The 20,562-nt window shown below is 40.3% G+C and overlaps 1 protein-coding gene across 1 annotated transcript in view; it reads left to right on the plus strand.

Moving 5' to 3' along the window:
* Positions 1-20,562, plus strand: part of LOC118415322 (FERM domain-containing protein 4A-like) — a gene marked incomplete in the record, with an annotated part of 41,501 nt that overhangs the window by 16,439 nt on the left and 4,500 nt on the right. Inside the window, 17 exon segments of the mRNA XM_035819825.1 lie at positions 101-157; positions 1,011-1,033; positions 1,623-1,706; positions 4,379-4,444; positions 5,793-5,850; positions 7,207-7,236; positions 7,885-7,971; positions 11,092-11,168; positions 12,005-12,109; positions 13,493-13,631; positions 14,919-15,084; positions 17,243-17,379; positions 17,680-17,805; positions 18,131-18,280; positions 18,559-18,646; positions 19,187-19,234; positions 19,711-20,553. Of these exon segments, the coding sequence (XP_035675718.1) occupies positions 101-157; positions 1,011-1,033; positions 1,623-1,706; positions 4,379-4,444; positions 5,793-5,850; positions 7,207-7,236; positions 7,885-7,971; positions 11,092-11,168; positions 12,005-12,109; positions 13,493-13,631; positions 14,919-15,084; positions 17,243-17,379; positions 17,680-17,805; positions 18,131-18,280; positions 18,559-18,646; positions 19,187-19,234; positions 19,711-20,513 (2,244 nt within the window).

The following is a 20,562-nucleotide window of genomic DNA, read 5'->3' on the forward strand; positions in this document are numbered from 1 at the left end:
TATTATCATCCTGTCCTGACAATAGAGAACCAATCATGCGCAAATCCACGTCTCAACCTCAGAATTCCACTCATATTCTCTGGTCTTTACCTTCTGACAGGCTCAGCTAGAGGTAGACAGTGAAACGGCCTTCGAGTTGGCAGCTTATGTGTTGCAGGTAAGTCTAAAATTGTTTAACTGTTTTCTTTTAATCATGTTAAACTCTATTGACCTTGTTTCTAAGCTTAGTAAGAATATTGTTTGGCCTTCATGTGTTCTGTAGTGTAGACATCAGTTTACTGTCAGCTAGTACCAAGTTTCCACATGTTCATTTTGATAAATCCAGGTGGCCTTGCCCCAATGTAGGGGTCAAGGAAAATCAGATTAAAAACAGAAGCACAGTACGTGTACTGCAGACACAATTATTAACTTCATTTCCTGACATTCAGCATTTTGCCTTCTTATCTTATCTTACTTTAGACAGCAAGTGTGATTTTTGTTTTTGTTCCATCAGAAATTCTAGTCAACATTTGATATTGTGCTTGACATCCTAGTTTGTGGGCCACATTGTATCTGACAGGATTGGACCAGTTCCAAGCTAAACTAAACATGTTAGGTCATGGTCTGATAGGAATCACAAATGTAGGGCTAAACCTTTTCCATAAATTCTCTGGAATGTCGGAACTGCTGCAGTGGTTTTAAACCACAGGAAGCTGACGTATGAAAGTAGTCACAGTGCCGTGACTTCGAGTGTACTGTGGCTCTCGCCTGTATTTGATTTGGACTTAAAGTATTAGACGTTTCAACTGGCAAGGTCAGCTTTGTACACGGCCAGTAGTTAAAGATATACTACAGCAATGGTTGAATCATCATTAGAGTTTCCACTTTTGTAGGATACGTAAGCAGACTTGATTCTTTGTGACTACTATTGATATGCAGGGATTGTGGAGGCTGTACTGGCACAATGTAAATGCAAAAATAATCTGACGAATTTTGTTTCTCTTTCTCTGGTCACTGGGGAAACCGTGCAGGCAACACATGGAGACTATACAAGGTAAGTCACACACATTGATACATTGAGCTGGAATTTGCATATCCCTGAATGAAAGAGGAATGTTCAGCAGTGGATAGATGGAGATTATTGTTACTTTTTATATCAACCACATGTCTGGATGGTAGTCATGCTCATGATGGACATGGATATCAGCATGTTCTGTTGTTTACTTTTGGATGAAGCTGACTGCTTTAGAAGTAAGTATGGTTAAAGTACTGAATGCAACAGCTGTGTCAATGGAAATGATGAATAATGTTGGTTCCTGGCGTGGCCTTTGTGAAGGAAATGCACGTACACTGTTCAGGGTTTATCCAACACAACTATGGGTGGATGTGTAACTTTCCTCACTCGGACAATGCCCGCTCTATTTACTGCTAAGGCCAAGTGATACATGTTTCCTGTGAATCCCCATGTGTCACTACACTTCTCCAACTGGTATTTCCACGGGTTTAGGCATGCCTTTTGCAGACAAAAGACCCTGAATAGAACACATCTAGCACATTTCCAAGGCAGTGGTTCACAGAGACAGACCTCCGCATACATGTGCCTTCTTGCGATCCTGTTGTTCAGTGTGTTTGCTCTTTTCCAGTGATGAAAATGCCAGAAATGACTTGAAGAAACTTCCAGTTCTACCTACCAGTGCTCTCAAGGAGCACCCTTCCCTTTCTTACTGGTAAGTCCTGATTTCTGTTGGTTGCTGTGATTTTGTTGTATGTATGTATGTAGGGTGCTTGTATACAGATGACTGCATGTCACTCTATAAGCAAGCAATATACAGGATATTTGTATTCAGGGATTTTATATGTTTACTTGGAATGTATAAAAGACAGTTGCTTTGAATGATAAGTATTTATACAGACCCATAGTACTGATACTGTTCACATGTTGAGTGATTGTTTCAACAGCCTAAAGAAATCATTATGAAAAGAACATGTGAATCAGTCAACATTTTTCTGTGGTTCTGTGTGTTGTAGCCAGAGCAAAAGAAGCCTTTTTTTGTCAGGGCCTAGAAGTGTCTATCTCAATCACTTCAAATGACCAAGAGAATTCCCAGAATGCTGGTCTGATTGCTAGATACTGCCACAGCTACATTATTAGTAATCACTCAGCTATGACAACCAGTCTAACCATAATGGACTTCAAATGGCATGTTTTTTCATCAGTTGAAACATTCATACCGACGACTTACCACTAGAAAAAATCAAAGAAATGGCCTCATGTTGTATTCAGATATTCCAAGAATTCCTAAAATGTTATTATGATTGGTGGACAATTTCAGCCTGACAGAGGAGTCAAATTATTCTCGCAATCTGTCACTCAAGTCAAATGCCTCTACATAGGTCCAGAAAATATGTTGTTTGTGTGATGTCATGATGACTATTTCTGCAATATGTACATGTATGACATTGATTATGATAAATCATGGAAAAGAAGTGAGAGAAATAACTTGCAAATATGAATGTATTTATTCCAATTGCAAGCCATTATTATTCCTGTTAGGCAGCTTGATTTATATCTAATACACAATGTTAATATATACACAGTTACTGATTGGTATCAGGCAATGGATTGAATTGATAAATGACTTTGCTCCAAAATGAAAAATTATGCAGATCTACAATTCATGTTTCACATTATTGCATTATATATGCAGCAGAACTATATTGATTGTTTTATATTCTATTATTCCAAAAGGGTTTATCCATGTATGATAACTCAGGGGTGTATTAACATAAGCCTTGATGTATGAATCTTTCATAACTTACTGCACTGGTTTGTAAAGCAAGTTATAGTTGTTTCTGCTTGCATTTTTCCAGTTTATAATGGCTATCTTCGTCCATGACCCAGAATCATTACTGGTTCATCCCATAAGATGGATTTGTTTCTTTATTTGGAGTAAGGAACATGCCTGTTTCCACATGAGTAACAGTGGGTGGTAGGATTAGGACTGGGACAGATCACCATACTCACTGGCAGATGACTGCTGGGTCTGTGTGTGTCGCACCAATGTGTGCCAAAAAAGTCCTGTGACACTCGTGTTGTCCCATCCGGTCCATAGTTGTACTATTTACAGTGTCCACACACAACACATCGTAACGTCAGGCATGCATAAGATAACAACATTAACATTCAGCAATACTTGTTCACCACAAATCCCTCCGCAACCCCGGCAAGATACTGAATGGTCGTTCCCCCCTTTGGCTTTGGTTTTCCCAACATCCTTTGTTCCCCCTAGGAATACACAGATAATTTTTCAAAGTCTGGCAGTCATTAGACACACAGGGATCTCTGCAGGTTTGGGCTGCTGTTTTTCTGTTTTCTACTTTCGTTAGAATCAGAAACACCATTTTTACAAGAGCTAACCAACTCATATGTCAACCCATATGTGGGTGGCAGAATCTTTATCACATGATTTATATCTAATACTGGTTTGCATGTTTGGTTAGGTTTGCGTTGCTACTCTAGGGACTGTCTAGTGACCTTCATTGAAATGCTGCCTCTGTAGTTATGTGAAGGCATGGATAATAGGTCACAGGTAAACATGACCTGCCCCCCTCCCAATATTTTAAAGCTGGCATTTATCTTTTCAAATCTTTGAACCACTTATCGTTAAATGTCAATCTTTTTGGTAAAGAAGCGAAGTATTCATGATTTATGTATAGTCCAGGATTATCTGGGTCATTATGAAATATGAAGGATGATGTATTTTGTGGCAGAACATAATCTTTGGACGGTTACCACTTACTGAATGCAGAACTAAGATGTCATATTGTGACTACTTGACATCATGTGTGTGAATTATGCTGGAAAGGGGATCGGTGAATTTTAGTTTATAACCTCCAGCTATGTCATTTTTACTTCCAAAAAGATCTCCAGACCAACATGTATGGCAGTATATATCTAATGCTAGTTCACCTTTATCCGTTGGGTAACCTATATCTGTTGCTTTTAAAAACAGGCTATTTGGGGATTTCACATTGATTGCAATATTTTCAGGATATCGCAGTTTAAAACTATCACCCGCTGACTTGATGTGCCTAAATACACTGGTTTTAAAAAGCAACGGATATAGGTACCCAACGAATAAAGCTGAACTAGCGTTATACCTTACTACAGTCCCATGCAACAGTACTAGTGGGTCTTCTGAAAAATCACAATGCATCTTTATTTAACCTTATTATAGGTTTGATATTATAGATAATACCATTGGAATTTGATATTTACCTTCAAACTCAAAGGCTATGTACTGAAAGTAGTGAAAGACTTGCCTTTTCACCTGGCTACCAGTAGTGTTTATACCCTGTCATGGCATATTTACTAACATGTGGCTTGTGTTTGTTCCAGTGAGGACAGGGTGATAGCCCACTACAAGAAGTTTAATGGCCAGAGCAGGGGCCAAGCAATAGTCAAGTAAGTACAACTCTATTTCACTGTGTCTGTAGGATTTGTTGCTAAACATAATTTTGATGACGATTATAAGGATATTTAGGTAATTGTTAGGTTAATTTTTTCTGAGATTCTTTGATATGGTAAATATTCAGGCAATATAATTCAATTATCAAATTCTGGCTTGCATTTAGGGATTCCAAGAGATTTAGATTTTTTGTTTTCTCAATGTCTGCGAGTTGGGAGATTTGTTGGGTGACAGTTGACAGTTCACATACAAAATTAATTGAAAAATGTTGAAAGAGTACATGTAGATCTTTACAATACTAAAGACTAAAGTCTATTGTAGAACATTTTGCGGTATGCATTCTTGCTAAAAAATGGGCTTATTTACACTTATATGTGCAACATAGAAGAGGTACAATGTACCCCAACAACTGTATTGAATTGTCTTTATAAAAGCCAGAAGATCCCAAAGTTCTTGGCCCAAATACCAGTGTAATGTAGCAAGTCTGGACAGTTTTTCTCACACTTAAGCATGACAGAAAGAAATTCTGTGTCAAAAGTTGATTCTATATTTGCCTTGTACATGATTTCTTTTGATCTCAAGGTACTTACAAAACATACAAATATAGATCCATGTCTCAAATACCTTCCTAGCCCCCCACATCTTTATTTCCTAGAAAATAGAGCCTTGGGCAAGCCATGATGTCTGTATTTGACCTCTGCCATGGTACAGTCTATTCCCTGCTGTAGACATGGGTCACCTACCTAGGTGGCCTCCTGCCCAATTTTCCCCAATTTGGGACCTCCAGACTTTCTTTCATGATTTAGGCTACTTCTCCAAGTTGACGCCTGAGGCAAACAGTTTCCCATAACGAACAAATTCCCATGAAGTAGCAAATCAAGTCCAGCCTGGGGCTCTGGAACCTATTTCTTCATCCTCCTAATCTCAGAACAACATTTACCTCAAGAAGAGGTTATTACCCTACCTATCTCAAGGATTTTGCTCCAGCTTGACAAAGAACAGCAGAAGCACCAAGAGGCTTTAAAGGGTTGGCTTTGTCGTATTGATGACCATTCCCCAGATCAGTAGTGTCTCAGAAGAGGTTGGAGTGAATATATTGGGGCTGACACATTCTGCCGCCAGCAAAACTCAACATTTACATTTTCTCAGGGGCCAGTAATTGGAAGGAGCCAAACTGCTCTATGTCCTCAATTCAACCATTCAGTGTCAGTGTTTTGTCTACTTAGATCATGCGGTCACATCTGTGCATGTGTCGACAGTCAGACTCTGAATCTGTCCTCTTTTCCCCAAAATTAGTCACAAGAAGAACAAAGTGTTCTGATGTTTCTGTCATGTTTCCTACAGTTATATGTCCATTGTGGAGAGCGTGCCCAACTATGGAGTACACTACTACGAAGTAAAGGTAAGTAGCTTGCTGTTTCTAGAACTTGACATGAAGTTGTTGCAGGATAATATATTGTTGTCTGATGGATGTTAACATCAATAACAGAACAACTTTATAATATGCTACCAAATTAGAAGTGAACTAGTTAATATCTTGATTTTAATTTGGTTGTAGTCACAACATGATGTCTTTTTCGATAGATCCTCCCACGCTATAGTTTGTCTCAAATAGGCTACAACAGTAAAAGTTACTAGTAGTTCAATTGGCAGTCTGTCTTCTGGTGTAACACTGATTTTTCAACAAGCATAATACTTCTAAGCTTCTATTAGAATCCTAACCTTGCAGAAGAAAAGAACCACAAACAAATTTGGCAAATGTCAAGGAACAAATTATGTCTCCTGAGGCCATCTGATAAGGCAGCTTTCCCCATGGACCAAGTTCTCTACCAGTTATGGTCTGAAATCCTATGTAGGACAAGGCCACATGCTGACACAAGTGTTAGGTACTATGAACATGTGGTCCAGTCCAGTCCTGCCTGGCAGTTGGGAGTCAATGTCATGGACATATTTTGACCTGAAAAGCTGGTGTTTGTTCATATAGCCACAGATCAAGTGATGTTGAGAAGACAACATCTTGTAGCGGACAGACAACATTAAGGAGAACTTGAAGGAAATTTTACACCCCATGTCCCCAAGGAAATTAACATGTCCCTGGTTGATTTTCTTATCTTTTAACATTTCATCACCTGTGAATAATGGTTTGTGAACTCACTAAGCTGAATTCTTTAATCAGAGCTGAAAAAAATGCAATCAGAATTATTGAAAGGCTATTGTTTCGTACAAACTTTGACAGCAGAGGTTGAACTTGTCATGAGTCCATGTAACAAAAGGTTTAGGGAGTGTGACTGGCTGACTGCCTATCAGCTGTAGGCCATCTGTCATTCCTCACCAGGAAGAGATTGCGTGTAGGTTAACTCATATCGATAAGAATGTGCCAAGAATTTCTTTTCTCAAGTGGAACGTGTGCTTTACCGATTGTGGAAAAGCTCATGATAAAATTTCACCGGGCATTTAACCATCCAAAGTTGCAGTGCCTGTGTGTTGCAATAAATATTTTATCATATTAAGAATATGTTGGACTGTTTAGGCAATGTGGAGAATCATTTTGGAAACAGAAAACTCCTTTGAACTGCACAGCTGCCTGAAACCACATCCTGCTACCAAATTTTTTCCAGTAAAACCTTTACAAATGTTCACTGGCACTGGCAGAAGACTTTATATAGATATGCTGACACAAAGTAACCAAGATTAACTTTCTGCATGGTTGGAAAATGTAGCTTTAGTTCAAAGCTGCTGCTTTGTGCCACTGTATTAGGCATGTTCATCCCGGACCAGGAGATACCAGGTAAATACTCCTGTAACTGCGTGGATACCCCCCTCCCCTTCCTGTCCCTTTCTTGTAGTGTTCTCCAGTTGATTGCCCTGGTATACAAAAAGCAGACTTGTGACTGCATTATGTAGCAATTTCTCTAGAAATTCTACCCTTTAGTTTCAGTGTTTTCAATATCCAAATAATTATGTAGTTCTTAGAACAGAATGAAATAATACAATGAGTGACATGGCTTACTTCAATTTCTCAAGCTAGATGATCATCTGTATCTTTGATTCTTTCTTACATTTTGTCTGAACCTTACCTACTCCCTCATATGACCTCCATAAAAAGTGGCCTGCAGGCCGACTTGACCTTCGCATAAGTGAACAAAGGATCAAACAAAATGAGAAATTCTATTTGCTGCAAATTTCAATCTCTTGATGTTGCTGATTTTATTGAAATGTTGTCTCTTGAACATTGCTTGTTGCATAATTGATCGTATTGATTTTGAAGAGTTCCTGCTGTCTTTATATTGCTCATGCCCTAAGGCCTTTCTACAAAACCACCAACAAAACCAGTGAAGCGAATCACAGGTAAGGCAGCCTATCACAGTGATATAGCACGTTGGAGACCCTGGCATGCAGAACACTCTAACGTTTTCTCTTTCCGCCACTGTGTCAGGACAAGGGTGGGATCCCGTGGTGGTTGGGGCTCAGCTACAAGGGTATCGCTCAGTATGACCACAGCGACAAGCTAACACCCAGGAAGGTGAGTGACTACAGACAGACTACATCTACAATGTACACACACTCTTTGTTGTGACAAAACCTTTTGTGGAATGACAAAAACTCCTATCCATGCAGCAACCTCGGAAGAATGTGATCTCTTTAGCAGTACGGTTCAAAACTACATTGAATCTGAAGGGAATGGTATCTCCTACTAGCTCCACATTCACTAGTCCTGGTGAACGTTTCTTGCATTTGAGCCTAGGAATTTGTGTACAGTTGTCTCAGTTTATAACAGGCAATTCTAGCCACAAGTGTTAGCTGTACCAGTTGCATTCATTTGTATTTCTTTTGGGCACTGAGAGCCATTGCAGTGCATATTTCAATGTAACTGATTTTGTAGCTGTTTTGTGTTTATTATTGTAATAGAAGGAGGCCAAAGAACACAAGCAAACACCATCAAAGTCACAATTTTGTTTTCTGTATCAAATCTCACATATGCAGTGAAATTTTCAGTATAGACCAGTTATCAAGTATGCAGGACATTGCTTTCACTCAGTTCTAGTCCATTGGGCACAGGACCCTCTCTGTCTGATGAGTTTGACCTTGCTTGACCTGTCCTGACCCATGAGTGATAGCTCAGCCCACTCGGAGGCTTCTTGTCTTACCCTGTAGGCACCCAGGGCAAGGCTTTTCCACCTAGAAAAACAGGACATATTACACTGTAGGAAAATGTCTGGGTAAAGTCATCACAGGGCAGGGTAGAAAGTCTGATAACACCACAGTTTTACTTGATATCACCACACATTTTCCTCATTTGCATGAAATAGCCTTACACTTTTTTCATAGTCCCACACTATGTGGATATATCCACAGAAAATGGGAGCTTGTCATTGGCTGAGGGGAAGTTGCCATGGGCTAACTGTCCTTTTTAGGTCAAAGAAGACTTTCATTGAAAGCCTCACTGAATACCTAACATGTCAACTTAGCTGTCATGTTGTGGAAAAGTAGCCCAGCATTGACCTTGTGTTTTCCTGAAATCGTGCTTGCTGCAAGTTGTGGAAGATTGCTAGACAAGATGATCTGGTGGCACAGCAATCATCTGACACTCCTGTCAGAAGTCACTGACAGGTCCATAGATCACCTTCAAAGGTCAGCTTTATGGAAACAGTTACCACAATCTCTTCATCGTTCAAGTCCAAGTTTTCACCATCTAGAAAACCTAAAAGAAAAACTACCTGTGATTGTGAAGGTCTACTAAAGTCACAAAACCAACTTTTCAGCAACTATTCTTTGGCCACTGCCAAAAATTGCAAAAAAGTGAATTGTATGTGTAAACATTCGAATGATCTGGACTGTATACTAGACATTTTGTACTTCATGTTGCTGTTATATCTGCATGTAATTGTTCCCATTGCAGATATCATTCAGGCATTACAGTTTGCAAACTAGAAAGGCAACATTTTTGAAAAAAATGCAGGATGTGGGCGAAGGGAAAAGAAAGCAAAAATCGCAAGAAAAGAAGCAACAAGAAAGGCAACATTTTCGCGAAAATGCAGCAAAAAGAAACAAAAATTAAAAAACATTATCTGTTCACGGATTCGATACCGGAGCGTTGGTTTACCACGCGTGAATAATACCACTGAGCTAGTGCAACGACATGTTTCATGCGCATGTTTTAACAGGTATACAAATGTATTGCGTTGCTTGAACACGTCCGTTCACCGTTAAATTTGCAAGATTCCAAGGTCCAATTTTCTGAAGATAAGGTTTTTGTGTGAAAATTTATCAATCTCGTTCATTCCATCGTCACTGAAACTCCGCGATTTTCCACACGGCGGGGGAGGCCGGGCGGCCCCGCCGCAAAACCCGCGAGCTTCCGCTGGCTATTTCTCGCTTATAATCGAAGGTATTTCACTAAAACTTGGACAGAATACTAGAATAATTTTTTGGGGGGCATTTTTATGTTGTTATTTAGCCGATTAGATTCTCTGAACTTGCTGCATTTTCAACGTTTTTCGGCCCCGTAACCGGTTCTACCAAGGAGCTTTTATCAGGGGTTCTACCCAACGTCCAATACTACTTTTTGTGATACTGCGCTGCCGAGTGCCATTTTGTGACCTGTGCGTTGATAGGTTTACCCCTGGCGGATCCACCAGACAGTCAGAATGTTAGCCAATCAAAAAGCTGGACACGTGGACTGCATGCTACAGGTTCCATTTTTTCTGAGTTTTGATTGGTCGGGTGGAATATCTGTAGAGAATACTAAATGTGTGGCTTCGCCCACATAATAAAGATAATCATTATGTAGAGAGTACAGTGTTTTGCATTGGGCTGGTTAGCTGAAATTGAATGGTACAATACTTGAAGGGTGACTAGGGGCCTTTCATTAGTAGTTGTACTAAAATAGAAACTATTCATACCAAGTTGACCTCTGTCTGTCATGTATGCCGTGTAACATAAGACATATTGGTCATTTGGATACAAATTACAAGATTTCTTAGAGTGGTAAATCCTTTTAACCTAGATAGGTATTTCTAAAGGTTACTGGTCATGTAATATTTACCTACCGCATTCAGACATCTTAGTTATTGATAAGTTCCTGCATTTTTTATGTGAAAAGCTTTAAAAAACAGGTCATCACTTCTGTCCTCATTTAAGCACACTAATGATGTGGACCCCCTACTTACATGACTTAAGTTTCTTGACCCCTAAACTATTAAAGGTGGTAGAAGATTGACCTGGGAAACATGATACAGTAGTAGATCAAAATGGTAAAACCTAGATTGTTAAACATAGACATGTAACAGCTTCCGGAGCTGTATGCGTACCTCTCTTTCACAGTTTCAGGGCTTACATGTAGGACACATATTCTCTTTTCAAGAATACTTGAGTCGTCAGGTTTGAAACTGTTTATTTTTGGTAGTTTGTATGGTTGGATGGTTGTTTCCTCCAATAGGAAGGCCTTTTCATTATGGTGTACATGTGTGGTGTACATGTTGTACATTAGTGCAGTCAGTTGAGTCAGAAGAAAGGAGAAAACTTACGAGGATTTTTGTAGGTGAAAAGATACAGTAATCATAATGGAACTGTGAGCACATGTCTCCTGAATGCCCAAACTTTTCTTTCTTCTGTTAGTGCAATTCTTGTGTTTTTTCCTCAGATTTTCCAGTGGAGACAGCTTGAAAATCTGTACTTCAGAGAGAAGAAGTTCTCCATCGAGGTTCACGATCCACGCAGGTAAGTCCAGTGTGTGTCCATACTAACAACTTAAACCCCCCTCCCCAAGGTGTCTCCAAAATGGACAATGGTACAATCCACCATCCTAGCTGTCCTGATTCTGTCCCTGATTTTAAAACAAATTTTCAATCAAAATGTGTACCTTTTAATAAAATCATTGTGGAATAATCAAACAAAAAGTTGTAATTCTTCAGAACTCCTTAGAAGTCTGACAGTGAAGTTGTGTTTTGAGTTCCGGTGTAAGTTGTAGACAATAGGCTGGCGATGGTCTTGTAGGTGCTTCAGTGATTTCTGCTGTAGTGGCAACACTTTGTAACAGGCTGATGCACGCATGCAGAACTTGCTGTGTTGTGCAAAGGTAGAACAAAGTAGTACTCACAAAGTAGTACTTGCACAGAGTAACAGTACTAGATTCTGCAACACATAAAAAGCAGTTAACATTGTAGATGAGTGATTTGATACTAAGAAGATTTACTGGAATGATACCAATTCAAAATTGGAATGATTGTATGAAATTTCGTATTCTGTTTAAGTAAATGACTAAACGTAGTGCATTGTACCTACGTACCTAAGTATAGCTATTGAGTATAACTAGTCCTATTTGGAGACACTTCCCCTGATCACAATTAACTAACAATCATGGTGTGTTGATCACTCAAATAACCACTAAGAAATGCATCTTGTGCGTGATGAGATGATAATTAATCTTACTAATTAGGGGTAGAAAGGGGCACCTCCTTCTGTGATGTCTAGGTGTGGTGAAATGGTAATGATCTGTGCACACTGTGAGAGGCACCAGTCCAACGCACATTTCTCCCCTCCCCCCACCCGTGTAGAGTGGTGCATGCGCTCAGCACGTACAGTGTGTACGACGATGCGCTCGCTGAGCCCCTGGAGGAGTTAGATGACCTCACCGACGCCATTTCAGACCCATCGACACTGTAAGTTGCACGGCACAGTAAGAGTGTGTTGGTTGAGGTGCTGGACACCCCCTGGCCTTGCAGATGGTAGAACCCTGTGGTGTGTTTTGGATTGTGTATGGGAGACCACACAACTAACAGAGGGGTTCATTGGGTCTTATTTCAGATTTAGCTCAGACAATCTTTACCTCAAGTTTTACCAGCATGAAATTAGATTTCACCAAGTGAGATTTTACCTAGTCAGAGCATTTTGTTAGGTTGACTTTCACCTTCAAAACTTGTCACTTGAAAGCTCTCCCATTCACAAGAATGCAAAGTTAGCCTGTAGAGAATACTAGTAGCCATGCCAAGGTAGCTGTAGGTGAATGCTACACTGAGGGGGTAAGGTACTGATTCATTTGGTGTCTGTACTAAACTGTTCTGAGAACAAGATCTAAGTTGTCACTAACGAGGTTGGGAAGGAGTGTGCCCCATAGTCACTAATTCTAACAGTACTAACATGCCGTCAAAATAACATCAGCACTTTGCACCAACTGTCATTGCACTGTCATTGCACTCTTGTCATGAGCCATTGAAAAATTAACTATTCATAAAGTTATGATATTGATATTCACTGTTAATGTCTGGTTTAGATTCTTTCCCAATGGTACTAATGTCAATGTCACTGTTAAGGGTAAAATTAAACAACTTTATTCTAATTTGGCACCACAACTTTGTCTCTGAATCAAGTTTAACAGGCTGGTGTTTAACCTGTATAATGATTCTTCTTGGTATAACTCATTTTTTATGTCAGTAATGTCCCTCTTTACTTATTGAAATGAAACTTTGAATGACCAAGAAGTGACACATTAACAATTATGTGTGTTGAAGTAACAAACCAAATTTAATTTTTCTGTGGCCAAATGTATCTGTTTTGAACTTGAGAACATTTTTTTGTGTGATATTCTTTTACAGCAAGCAACTGGCACATTGTAGATTCAAACAGTACTACATTTTTATACATTGTTGGTCAGCACCAAGATCCACGCACCCTTTCCCCCTCTGACTGATGAAGCTGCTGTATAGAAAAAACATATACATAGATTAACATTTGTATTTTGCATTTTGTTTCATAGATGAATAAAAAGCTAATTATGTATCAATGTATTTAGTGAAAATGATCTGATTCTGAATTTTATTTATAACACTTTCATTATGGTCCTAACCTCATCAAGACCTATTCAAATGTCAAGTACCAAATACATCAGTTTATTATGTTTGATTGTCTGTTGTCACCTGAATAAGTTTGCAATAGTTTGTAATGACGGAGTTGTTGGTTCCCTCCCCAGGGTGTTAGAAATGACGGAGTTGTTGGTTCCCTCCCCAGGGTGTTAGTAATGACGGAGTTGTTGGTTCCCTCCCCAGGGTGTCTGTGAGCCGGCGTACGTTCAGCCCCAGCAGCACCACGGTGCACGCCTGGTACGCCTCGCCCAGCCTGATCAGGTCCATGTGGTCCATGGCCATCAGTCAGCACCAGTTCTACCTGGACAGGAAACAGAGCAAGGTAAACAACTTCATATTTATCTACAAGCAGATCCTAGACTCTCAGTGTTTTCTCGGTGTGAGAAAGCAATACTAGAGTGAGTGCAAAATCTTGCAAAAACATGCGTTTTTTTCTTTAGATTTAAAATATTGAGAAGAAACCAGATCCTCACATTCTGCTTGGAGATTTCATAATACACAATAGTATGTTTTTATAGTATAGTATAATAGTATGTTATAATGATAGTATGTGTTTACATTTTGTATGCTTTTTACCCACTGGTGTAGTTGGAATTTTTTTTTTTACTTTCGAAAAATGTCACCATGATACATGGTATGATATAGGGTGCCAGTCCTCATTTTTTTTTATTACAATTATCTTTTCTGTGCTTTGGATTTATGTTGAGTAAAAAAAAGCTACTACTAACAGTACACCTGACTTGGCACATTGTAAAAGTTATTGAACATCCACTGAGGTCAGTATTGATGTAGCAGTTTCTTGCTGGTCGTCCTTCAAGGCAGCTGTTATGACTAGTACTGGATATTGCCAACATCAGCCATTCTGCCAGGAAGTGTGGTTCTTTTTGGACAGGAAGATTAGTCTTTGCGAACAACTGATCGATAACACAGCTTATGACATCATTGGAAAGCAATTCACGTAGGCTATTCATATGATTAGAACCGCAATGCAGGGAATTTTATTTTCTGACAAGGAAACTAACCCATGACTGATAACTGCATTCACATGCTTTTTTTAGCTCAATGTTATTTACAAAGTTGTACTTGGAAGCATTGTATGGAAAGTTCTTATGATAGGAAAAAGTTTTACATAATGTAAGATAGTAAAACTTGACTGTGTCAGATAATGGGACTGTAAGCTCTAAAATACCAAACGCTAAAGCTATTGCAGTAACACCCACTAGTTAACAAAGCTGTCTGACCATACTTGTATTCAAATTTGATTTAAAGCAGGGTGGTTTGGCAGAAAGTATGTTAGTTTGGCATGACTTCCAGTTCAGAATTCTTCTTCCAAGTTGGGTGGCGCTGCATCCTGTCTGCATCCGTTCTGCAGTTCCCTGTGTTGCCCTCTGCCAGTGGCATTGTTTCCTCATGACCTGCTAGGATGTGAAGTCAAGACAGAAGAAACTTATCTTGATGGAACAACAGTTCTCAACTTGCTATTGGATTATATTGACTGTATTATGTATTTCCTTAAGATTGAAGAAAAGAAGAAGAAAATGGAAGACTTGCTACATGACCTTGAACTGATTTTGTTATACTGATTGTTGTTGACCGTGCCCTTCCCCAGGCGAGACTGCCCCACTGCCGCAGCCTGAGTGAGATAGCAGCGGACCTGACAGACAACAGGACCTCTGTAGCCTCCCTGGTCCTCTCCTCTCCATCATCTGAACCTCCCAAGTCTGAACAGATCACAGCCAGCTCCAGCTTTGGCAGCCTGCCCAGGACCAACAGTTGTAAGTACTGTAACATGTTTCACAGAACAGTGCTCGAAATACCCACTTGCAAATGCAACCACATTTTGCTTGGCGCAACTTAAATTTAAATTCAGGTAGTGCAATGTGCAACCTGAAATTTTTGAGCTAGAACACCACGTTTCCCCACTTACATATATGTTCATAAACTTTTTGTATTTATCTTATGATATTAAGTAGTTTCATGTAACTGGAAGAAAAGATAATGGATAGGTAGTTGATTTGAAGAAAGTAATAGAGTATTTCGAGCACTGCAGAATGTTCTTCCAGTACTGAATCCTTTGTGTAGAAATGAGGGCAGTTGTAGATACCGGTACATATAAATACAGACATTCTGTGAACCTTCCAATTCAGTTGTACCATGTTCACATGTGATTCTGTGTCCAAGTGGAGACCAAATTTGAATCGTACATGTACTTCTAGTAATCCTCCTAGTGTCAAGGCCAAGGAGATTAACTGGGAACCTTCATTATCAGTTTGTTACACTTCCAGGGTTAAACATTCTGGACATAGTTGTTTGATAGACTAATCATTGGCAAAGAGGTTACCATGATTACCCGCCAAAAGAGCAGAGTAAATTGACTCTTTGGAGTTGAAGCGCCATAAATTGAGATGGGGAAGCAACCATGTTATGGTAGGGGCATCAGTCTTTGATAGTTAAGTCAAAGCCTTGATATCGTTACTTCTTAGTTTACTACAGACAAGGTACAAAGAATTCATGTTTTACGCAAACCTCACATTTTTTGGTTAACGCTAGTTCACTTTTATCCGTTGGGTAACCTATATCAGTTACTTTTGAAAATAGGATATTTGGGGATATCACAATGATGGACGTTGATTTCAAATTGCAATATTTTCAGTATATTGCAGTTTAAAACTACCTCTCATCGAATATAGATCACCCCGTGGATAAAGGTGAACTAGTGTTACATCTGGCATATCAATCACCTGTGGAAAAAGTGCTCAGCCTATGTTTTTGTAGAAGACTGATAACTGTCAGGTTTGCTTACCTTGTAGTCAGGGTGATATATGCCTGTGGATCTGGTATTGGTCAGATGCAAACAGGGAAACCTGTGAATGCGCTGCTACTAATAGTCCTAAAACAGTAAGCCTCAGTATAAGGGTAGTAATGTATAGTGAATAGTCTTTAAACTGTAGGGAGTGTACCAAAAGTGATGATGCGATTCACTGGGTTGACTTCAGCAGGAAATGGTCCGTTTCCAAATTACACTGATGAGGTTTGCCAAAGACAAATAATCCTGGGGCTGAGACATGTGTCTGCAAGAAGGAACCTGGGTACAAGAATCAGAGGAATGTGCCTCCAGGCAGTGTCTTGTTGGTCAGTCCTGGTAAAGATTTTGAGGGAAGAAGTCCAGGATGAATTTCAGAAATAGGAAGAGGCTAGAAAGGAGGTCTGTCTTGGTGTGTTCTGGTGGTAAGTGTTTGTGGGAAGATGCTCACATGTGGTCTGTGAGAAGCAAGTGGTGTCAGTGTGCTATCAACAATGGGGACGTACACATAAACAAACTGCTTCAGGGGATATAGGCAGAGTACATCCCTTCTGACAGGAAAGTGGATTAAGTTTCTAAAACTGTCTTCCTGGAACTGTGATCTCTCATTTTGTTGTGTTTTGACCTGGTGAGAAACCAGAAGGAGGCTAAATCTGAGAACATTGATAACTGTCAGATAATAAGGTATAAAAAGTCACATGCCTTCTCATTTTTTACTTTCGTGAGTGACTGATGTTTGAATTCTTAGTCATATTACTGACTGTCCATCTTCAGGGACTGTGTCCAGCTTCCTGGGGTTGATAACTTCCTGTAAAGGTTCCGTTTTCTTCAGTAATGAGTAAGAACACTGAAGAGGTGGACATAGCCCAGGGCCATTCCACTTCCAGTCTTATGATAAAACTGAGTTGATTTGAAGTCATTGGGAAGTTTGGATGTTTCTTTCCTCATTTGCTTGTGTATGGTGTAAGGTTTATGTCCTCATATCAAGTGTTGAACTACATTTTGTATTTGTGAAGCTGTCAGTATCTACTTTAACCAAAATAGTGCCAACAGGAAATATCATTTTTCAGTTTAGTTTGAACATTTGGGAAAAGAGTTGTGAAAAGAAATGTTGGAATTTCCTTCTCCAGTTTCCAGTGATCAGTCGGAACCCCAGAAGCAACTGTGTCGGGAGATGTACGCAGCACTACGGGCGAGGAAGGAGACCCTGGAGGATCAGCTCAAGCTGAAGACAGAAGCACTCAAACAACTCTGCATCAAGGAAGCGGTAAGGGCTGGTGCCATTGTGACTGTAGTAACTTCTGGAGCTGCAAGGGGGAGCTTCCAGTTTTTTGTTGGTGAACTTGCTACAGACATGAATGTGACAATTATGTAAACTGCTGTCAATTGATTATTAGGTAGTTATACATTGTGACCAAAAATGCTATTGATTAAAATGATTGCATTTGAGAAAAATATTTAGTTCTTGTGCAAATGCTTTGAGGGATATTGTTAAAGTACATGTGCATACTCTTTCACAAGCTTTCCTGCAGTGTACATTGATCAGGTATTTCTATTTATTCTTTAGGAGATCACAGGAGTGTTGTCCTCCGACATCCCCCTGAAGCCAGGGGAGAGTCCACCCCAGATCAGGAGGAGGGTGGGGACAGCATTCACCTACTCCAGCAAGGTGGTGGAGGGGTCAGCAGGACAGGTCAGTCAAAAGTTTCCCAAATATGCAAATTCAAATTAGACCAAATTGCTCCTAGATAGCTAGCCTGGATACCAGACCCCAACCAAATCTCTATCAATGGATATTTTTGAGATCGGGCTGGGGTCCCGTATCCAGGCTACTGGATTGCATAAGCATAAAGGAAACAAGTTTACTTTCATTTTGTTATGTTACATTGTCTTTATGGTAGTGCAAACACGAGTATATTTTTTTGGATAGTCTTGATACAAGAGCTTTTACTCCTGAATTCTTATTAGGTTTTTAATTTCTTGATACCATAATTGAGCTGCTCTTCCCCTGACCCCAGGAGGCGGAGGCAGATCTAGAGAGAATAGAGCGTGAGTACGAGATCCTGTCCAAAATCACCAGTGCCGCCCTACGGCTCGCCAATGACCCAAATGTCGCCAAGAAGGTCCGCAAGAAGAGGAAGGAGTCTTACCAGAAGTCCCTGCAAAAGGTAAAGAACCCATTAAATACAGTACTAACATTGTACATGAACACTACCATTCAAGTAATCAACTGTGTAAATTTTAAGCATTCATTGTACTGCTAAGTAACTATGAAAAGGTTTAGGAAAACAAATGTGTCTGATTTATAAAACCTCTTTATGATATATGCTTAAAAATTCTGAAATGATTTTACCCATTTAGATCGAGATGATTTCATATGTTGAATCATCATCAAGTCATGAGACTTTAAATAAAGGTGTTGTCAATGAACCTTCTTTTTTTTTAGTTGAAAACCCTGGAGGCCGTTCTGAACCATCTCAGGAAGCAGACAGGAATGCCAGCCAAGATGGCGCCGTACGCAGCATTCATAGAAGGTACCCCAGCCGGCCGACATGGCTTCCTAACCGTGCCACTTTCTACTACATCGCTTACGCCTTGCAGCTTTACCCCTCTATGCCTTTAGAAACATGACAGTTATACTCCATGTAGCAATTACTCAGTCATCTGCAGTGTTTGCCTCTCTACATGAAATTTAGCTAGACTTACAAATTCACACTTGTATAGAGACCAGTAGCTGTAGAGAAGTTTTCATGCCAGGTACAGTAGTGTCTTTTCAAGAAAGTGTTGTAGCTGTGATAGTAGCTACATGTAGGAAAGTTGATATATAAACAATTAGTGTTCCAATTGTCACTGGTAAGCTTTGTGTTGCTTTGATGACATAGAAATTACAAGCTGTTTGCTTTTTTGAAGTGTACTTATACTTTTCCTTATTTGACATTCTGACAGATTTGAATTTGTTGTTTGTGTGTTCTGTAGAGATTTGAGACAGTTTCAACCTGCTTTGTTTTGTATAATGCACCTTTGGTTTTACCCTCTGACCCCTGCAACTCCACATGTGTGCTTCTTACTTTCAGATCTTGACCCCTCAGATAGTAGTTCTGTTTCTGATGTGATAGATGATGGTGAGTGTTTAACCTGTAACTGTAGAACTTCACAGATGGGGGAGGGGGGTTCAATGAACATAATTTCAGTCACAAAACTAATCTATCCACAATCAATAAGTAGATTTCAAAAGGGTTTGTTGGACTTAGATGTTAACATTGTGTACTCTCTTCAGTCAATCCAAGAAAATGGATGATACTGAATGATATTCCAATCCACGTACAATATACAATCAGAATCAGAATAGCCCAGCCATGCTACAGTTCCACCTCTTCTGTTTGCTGGTAGCCAATATGCCACATCTTTCCTCTGATCCTTGAATGCTTCTTGCTTCATGCCTGCATGATTCTATTGTGATCCCCATGCCTCAATGACATCAACTGTGAACCAGACACTATTTCTGGTAAAATGATTTCAGTGATTTTTATGTATATATTAACAGTGTATCTCTTAGAGGGGTTTGATTTTTGCTGACTGGATATTTGCATTCTCACAGACGAACAATTCCCACCAACTCCTCCTGAGATCAGAAGACCACCAAGGCCCGTTTCCCATCATGCAACGTCTTGCCCACCATCCCCGCAGAAGCAGCTGAGGTCAGCGACCTCCACACCTTCCACTATTCCCCGTCAACACTCGCGACAACTCAAGATGACGCGAACAACTTCCATGGAGTCTACAGGACCTAAGGAAACCCCCGTGAAGAAATCCACATGGAAACAGACTTCACTAGATGACCCTGACCCCTTGTCTGCAAGGTCGAGTGGGTCAAGTTCAGGTTATAGGTCACAGGGTCATGACCTTCACACTAGTATATCCCAGCTGTCCTTGCAGCGGATGAGCCACCAGGACAGCAGCCCCGACCTGCTGAGGCACAGCGTCCATAACTCTGTACATAGCTCGTACTCGGACTGGCAGAGGAACGAAGCCTTACGGGGATACATGCAAAAACACTCGTCTTCAAACAGCTCCCCGGATCTGTCCCTCAAGTCCAGCGCCAGTAGTGGTTATTTACCCGGACACATGTACCGTGTACAGGGATCCCCTGGCTTCAGCAGGGAGAGCAGTAGTTCAGAACTGTCGGAAAAGGCGTGGGTGCAGTCGCCAATCTATAGGAGAGGGTCGGTACACAGCGATTCTAGTTCTCAGTGGGGAGAAGTGACCTCCCCATCACATTATGGTGCGCCACGTTTGCAAACCATCAAATCACAGAGCTCGGAAAACGGCGACGACGTGACCGACAGGAGGTTGCGGAGGTCGTCTCGCTCCAGCTCTCAGAACTCGGAACACACAGTGTGAAGTCCCAGTATGAACATGTCCCCAGCACTCCCAGTACCCCTCTCCTGGT

The sequence above is a fragment of the Branchiostoma floridae genome, chromosome 5 (assembly GCF_000003815.2).
Source record: "Branchiostoma floridae strain S238N-H82 chromosome 5, Bfl_VNyyK, whole genome shotgun sequence".
Taxonomy (NCBI): Eukaryota; Metazoa; Chordata; class Leptocardii; order Amphioxiformes; family Branchiostomatidae; genus Branchiostoma; species Branchiostoma floridae.